The 6,794-nt window shown below is 46.8% G+C and overlaps 2 protein-coding genes across 2 annotated transcripts; one reads left to right on the top strand and one right to left on the bottom strand.

Annotated features, from left to right (window-relative positions):
• Positions 1-2,895: 2,895 nt before the first annotated feature.
• COCMIDRAFT_111107 (uncharacterized protein) lies at positions 2,896-3,744 on the top strand (the record flags this gene model as incomplete). The annotated part of the gene is made up of 2 exons (XM_007695690.1): positions 2,896-3,204; positions 3,268-3,744. Coding segments are annotated over 2 exons (786 nt in total), but the record flags the coding sequence as incomplete, so codon positions are not given.
• Positions 3,745-4,084: 340 nt separating this feature from the next.
• COCMIDRAFT_10323 (uncharacterized protein) lies at positions 4,085-6,369 on the bottom strand (the record flags this gene model as incomplete). Its single annotated transcript, XM_007695691.1, has 4 exons — positions 4,085-4,529; positions 4,590-5,186; positions 5,246-5,910; positions 5,959-6,369. 4 exons carry the CDS (start codon positions 6,367-6,369, stop codon positions 4,085-4,087), a joined length of 2,118 nt encoding a protein of 705 aa, XP_007693881.1.
• Positions 6,370-6,794: the final 425 nt, after the last annotated feature.

The following is a 6,794-nucleotide window of genomic DNA, read 5'->3' on the forward strand; positions in this document are numbered from 1 at the left end:
CATCTGCCCTCTTGGCGAGATGTCACCTCTTGGCGAGATGCCAAATCACGTGATCTTCGCCCCGCGATGATCATTACCTTCTGACGTGGACGTCCATAGGCCTTCAGCCATCTCGTCATTTGTCAAGGAGAGAATCCTTCTTGTTACTTGTAACATTTGCGTGTAGTAGAGAGCTATAGGCTATTCTACTTAAGCTATTAAAGCTTCTTAAGTATAGCCTTAGTGTTATTAACCTTACTATGTAGGCGTTTGATATCGCCTTTCGCGTGCTTAATCTTAGCTAAATACTAGTAGTATAGAGATGTAACTTTAGTAGATATATTAATAATAGCTATTACGCTTGCTGCTCCTAAAAGGCCGTCTATAGTATAGGGCGCTATTATATCCGCGGCGGACGTAGTTCTATAGAGGGTTTAATAGAAGCTCGCGAGGCTCGTAAAGCGGCGAGGTCGCTACGTAGAGGTGGGAGATGTTGCCGTTCATCTTGGTGCTGCGAGGCTAAGAAGGCGGCTATGGCTGAACGCTGCAGCGTCGACGTGGACTAGTAGAGTTATACTGTACTAGCCTTAAGTTAGCTTGCGCAGCTAACTATTACCTTATTAAAATTACTATGTATTAAATGGGCGTGCATAGCTATTACAGTAAAGAAAATAGATTATTTTGAGGTTGGCGAGATTTATCCCCCCGTTTTTAAAACTTGTCCCCCGCGGAAGTACTAAAAATGGCAGCTCTTGCGCTACGCAATGCAATTTTATAGCAGCACCACGTGTAATTTTGATATTTAAAGCTGGAAATATGCTTTGGGTACACTAAAGTAAGATATTGCTGGCCTTAGGCCTTCTTCTATATAGAGGGCCGTCCACGCCTGCGATAGTACCGAGTATAATACTAAATAGCATTATCTTGTAATGAGGAAGTCTAAATTGTTGGTGCATTGAACGGGGTAGCTTGTGTTAACATATACCTTGATTGGGCTATATCTACGATCGTGATGTTGTGAGTACTGCTATTAAGGCCATCACGATAGACAGCGACAGACAGCGATACTACTCTCTCTCTACCGCGCCGCCTGGAAGATAAAGGAACTCGCTCTAATGCTAGAAATAGGTTAGCACGTGATTAGATAGATGCTTCGAGAACTGAACGCCACACTTTGGCCTAATCTAACCTAGTATGAACTAGTGCGCTATTCACGTAAGCAGACTAAAGTTACAGGCTAATAGAATAGGGTTACGGCTAGAACTTAGATCTATCCGGAGTATAACTTATTAAAAGAGAAAGTATTAAATAAATATAGAGATATACTCTTCTATATTAGTCTTACTATTTAATATCTCTAATACATAGAAATTATGCATGCATCGTGCTACGATAGGGGTGTGAAGCCAACTAGCCTAAGACTGGCTACTACAGAATTGGCGACGACAGGACCAAACATGCTGTAATATTTTAACTGCCCTTATAAGTTTATAGAGAATAACCTTAAGAATACTCATTTCATTATTACGGTGCAATAATAGCGATTGCATGAGTTCTAAGATACTAAAATCGCGGATTCTTTGCGGCACAGGGGGACTTGCGTGACCCAGGGAGGGATGCTACCACGAACATGCACCGCACCATTCACAATTAGCGATTTCATATGTGAGGACAGGATGTATATGATGCGACATGGAAATTGGGTCATAGCCTAGTGGCTATTGGCATAGTAACTAGTGTCGTCGCCTAAGTAAGTTGGTCATTGAACCTACATAACCACCCATCTAAAGGATAGTCCTATATAATTCATATTAAACCTAGGCAAGAATCACTGAAGCCTCGCTCCCATTTGAACCCTACCTTTCATTTTACTTTCACGTCCTCAACCGACCAATGCCGCGCGCCACCACTGCATAACGTTTGAATAACTTCAATTTGCAAACAGGCTACAAGAAGCCACGAGTCACTACTTGCTCGATTATTTACCATCATACCAATGTCTGTACAACAAGCATCATTCTGAACTGTCAACAGTCTAACATCGTTTCTATTCATAAAACTAGCTATGTACATATACTTTGGCCATGACGTAGCAATGCATACCAACGTGTGAATACGGTTATCAGATGTTGTCTTTACATTTTTACTCTAAATCGGTACCGTCCTCTACTTTAATCTCTCCGAATCATTATGTGCCTGTTCGATAGTAGACTCGATGGTGTCGTACCTTCCTCTCACTCCATCGTGCTTGCCTTCACGGCGCCCCGCCAATCATGTATTTCCCTCTAGTCTATCCCTTTCATTCACTACTGCTGCAATTTGGCTTTTTTCTCGCTTCGACTTAGCTGCGCTTTCACTTTCACCGCATCGCACCCTGGTCTATATAAACTTTGCCAGCGGCCTTCAGTTTCGCTCCTACTTGCACACCTCAACTGAAGCCGCAACGACGATACTACGCTCGCTCAGACCCTCCCCTTTTCAAAGCAGCCCGGGATTGTTTCAAATACCTAGTAAACATACACAATGAGGTGCTTCCTTGTCTTCATCGCGCTGTTGATAGCTTTTGCTCTCACGAGTGCCTCGGAAGACGTCGCAGCTACCTTGGACTTGGACTTGGGTAAGAGAATATCAAAAAGTTGCCGAATCATTCGCTGACAAGAATCAGAATCATCTCTCACCACCCTGATCAGCAATGGTGTACCTCTCACGAATTCAACTAATCCTCAAATCGGGGGCACCTCTTTGCAGGACTCACTCGCCGGCGATTCACAGCTTCAGGAATGGTTTAACCAACTCAATGAGGCCACACGCAAAAACGAGACTTGGTCCGCTGGGCACTATGCAGAGGCGATAGCTGTCGACGATTCCCTTTCCAATGCAACCACTGCTGATGCTGCCGCCGCGAAGAAGCCACTTCCTAACCTCGACGGCTACTACCGGTTCGACGTCCGCATCGGCAAAGACTCCACCCACACAGGTACACTTCGCAAAGGCCGCATGTTCAAGCGCATGTACTCTGCACTGAAAACCTGTGGCATCGCCCATAGGGACCCCTCAATCCCCGGTTTCTGCAGCGACGATCGCCCCGAATGTCCCGACCATTGCCGTATCGAACAAATCGTATACTCCAAAGACGGCGAATGGGCTTCAGACTCACACATTGCACTCAGAGTCAAATTCTCGTACTTCGACATCAAGCATCACCCAAAGATCCAGGATCTTGGGGTACGTACACACACTGCAGCAAGTGTCAGCTACTAGAAAACGTGCTAACAAAACGACAATTAGTTCCGCATCGTCGCCCGCATCTTCGAACTAATGACCATGCAGGGTAACAACTGCCTTTTCCACAACTTCCCGTGGTCGCGACGGACACTGTTGTGCAGCGTAGCCGACAAGGTGGAGCTCGCATTCCCTATCAACGGCGGTCTCATCCAGGGCGTCCTCAACGTGGAACTCATATGGAGCAAGAAGACGGGAAAAAACACTTTCAAATGTTTGGGCAATACTGAGGGTGACGTCGACGCCATGATGTGGACGGATTTTCGCGACCCGCTTTCTGATGCCATGGCATGGCCTGCGAAGCAGATCCTGCCGTTTGTCTTTTGTGCCGAAGATAATTGCTTTAAGCAGGATCTCAAGATTGGAGAGCCGTGGCATGAAGGTAAGGGATGTAAGACGCTGGATTGGCCGGTTGGATGCGATCCAGATCTCACGGGGCCGTCTAACCCTAAGCTCAACTGTCCGCCTCCAAGGCGCCAGTAAAAGGGGTTCTCGATCGTGTAGTGGGGTTTTGGCACATAGTTCAATGAAGAGTTGAGGGAGCAAAGGCTAGAACGATGTAGTGTGGTATCCAGACGAGATAGGGATGGCCCATTTGAGTGTGCATTTCCTTTGCAAGTCTATTATGTATTGCGCCTCACCGAGTAGGTATCTATGGCCAGTATCTCAATCATATGTGAATTACTCCTCACCTATTTGCGATCCTGGTTCCGTGGCTCTGCACATCCCACTATCGCACACCTCCTTCTCCGCCAACAAACCATCGGACTCATTATACCCTAGTCATCTACTCAAGAAACACCCTATCTCATCCCAACCAGCATCAATGCTCGCAAAAACTATACGTTTGCCTCTGCCACCCTTCCTCACTCTTCTTAACAAACGCACTCCTCTCACGCATAAGCTTCAAGCGATGCTCATTCGCCTCCTGCACCGTCATTGGCAGCGCAAACTTATCCTGTTTAAGATATACGCGCACAAATTCCATGAGTTCTTCTGGGAGCCGGCATTCACGGTTATTAGTGAGGCCAGGCGAACCGAGCTCGATAAGCAGCTCGACGATATCCGGAGGCAGCTTCTCCAGCGCGGCTTGCTGGGCTGCTTTGCTAGATCCGAAGATGGATTCTGTGTACCAGCTCATTTGCTGGGGCGGGATGTTTGCAGTGGAGATGATGCGTTTTGTAGGGTCAACGAGCCACAGGGCGATGAAGCGGCGGTGGCCGGGTTTGGTGGGGTCGATGAGTTTGAAAGAAGAGACGCGATGCTGGCTATTTTTTTTGATTTTGTCAGAATTAAGGGAACTCTTCAACTACGTAGGGCGCACTTACAAGACGTTGGGAAATGCCAAAAGGCGTCCCTGACGCGTCTGAACACTGCCGTAGTTTTGGAGACGAGGACCATTGCCGGCCCCCAATGCGGTACCGTAGATCTGTTCCAGCCAGTGGTAGGAGTCCTGTCCCACTTCAAATTCAGGCCACTCTTCAATGTCTTCGGGGACCTGCATGCGGAATGAGAGGCTGTCATCCGTTATGTTGTCACTATCCAAGTAATACAAGGCAGTGGCGCATATCTTTTCGTTCATCTGTCCCTCAACGTGCCATCCGCCAACGGGAAACTCCGGCTTTTCCGGCGTCAGTTCGATTGAGGCCATCTTGACGATAACCTGCAGTCCAGAAGCAGCGAATCTTTCGGCCAGATGTTGACCAGATTTCGGCGCATAATTAACATTTCTGAAGGGAATTGCCGGTATCTTTGGTTTTCTGAGCTTCTCCCATTTGTATTGCATGTAGTCTTTTTGACGTCTTTCTGGCCGATTGGCGTAGAATTCTTCGTCATAGCCTCTTTCAGCGAGTTCACTCATGTCGACATCTGCATCAGCACAAGCCTCAATGTTATCGGGAATCCAAAGATGCAGTTCCTCATCACTGCAAAAGATCACAGGTAAGCTCTTGACTAAAGTCAAAAATAAAACTAGATGACTTACCTGGCACTGTCTAGCTTATCAGCTCGTAGTTCAAGGCGACCGGCACCTTGATATGTATCATAGCCAGTCGCCATCCGTAGACATTGATCCCACATAGGAATCGATGTCTCTATCAGTTTCTCGATTGTGCGATAGATATCCGGGTATTTAGTAGGGTGAAGGTTATTGATATAGCTAGTAAACTTGACTTTGCCACCTTCCCTGAAGGCCACATTTGCTGGCAGCCACTGATATGTATCCGACCAGTATTCTGGCGGAATTCGATGGCCACTAGACCACTCGTAAAGTGGAAAGAGTGGCTGGTGTGCGAGCACTGTTTCGAGTGATTCGGATTCTAGTTTAGGAATAATGTCTCCCTTGCCAGCCCAATATCTGATGGCGTCAGTCACACCGACTTTCTCTGCTTGAAATCCGCGGCTTCGGCCGTAAACAAGCGGGTACATTGAAGGATGTACCAAGTCCTGTACCATATCACCTGAGTTGGGATGCCAGTCCGGGGAAGACGCACAATCAGTTTTGAGTTTGTCAAATGCGATGCGCAGATCTTCGTGGAGGTCGGCAGGTACAATGACATCGGACTTGGCAATTGAAGCTGATGCGTCAAGCGTAGGGATGATTCCAGTCATCTCAAAGTACTTTGCTTTGCTTCGAAGTTCTTCAATACACTTTCAGGGTCAGCTGACGATGCAGATCCAATAATGATAATGACCCACACTCTGGAAAGTGGCCTCGTCCATGATATTTGTTAGGTCGCATTCGAGGTAAGACATACTTTCAAAGACGGGTGGCCCATCGTCACTGGGCCACATCTGTAACTTTGCGGAGGTCGCCAAGCTCCAGAAGTCGGCATCCGGGACTGCAAGGGCTTCTTTGCGCCATTTCGCCACAATATCTTCGTCGAAAACTTTCCGATGCCAGTTTTCTTTGTCAGTCAACTTTTCCATGACATCCATCATGGCAAGCTCTCGCACAGGCACTAGTTCAGACTGAGTTCCGGTACAATCGACATGGGCGCCTATGGGATAAAAAGGGAATCGAGTATTATCCAATGCCCTCAGTGGATGTCCAAGCCCAGGATATTCAATTTTTGGTGTTGGGGGACTGCTCGAAACATCGTGCGCCATGTTTGGGTGTGGGCGTAGGCGATGAGCGTTCTTGAAGCGAATACAGATGAAGAGTTTGTACAGAGATGTATGGCGAGGTATTATTGGCCTTTATATCAACGCTGTTACATAGCTTTAGGCTTGTACGCTGAGTGGTGTTGCTACGCTAGCGCAGGCAACCCTAGTGCTGCCTGATGTTGTCGGCTTGGTGCGGGGATTGACGAGGCACTTTAGTGCTTTTGGGGCTACCGTGTCCGTGCACCTTGTGCGCGGATTCGGCTTGTGCGCACCCAGAACCTTAAACCGCGTCTAAACACTAAACTTTAACATATAATAACTCTACTACTATAGCTTTAATTAATAATATAATTATAGATTTAGATTTATATAATTTAGAAAAAAAACTTAATATTATAGAAGTTATATAAAAGTAGGGCGTTATATAC

Source organism: Bipolaris oryzae (genome assembly GCF_000523455.1).
Source record: "Bipolaris oryzae ATCC 44560 unplaced genomic scaffold scaffold_396, whole genome shotgun sequence".
Lineage (NCBI taxonomy): Eukaryota > Fungi > Ascomycota > Dothideomycetes > Pleosporales > Pleosporaceae > Bipolaris > Bipolaris oryzae.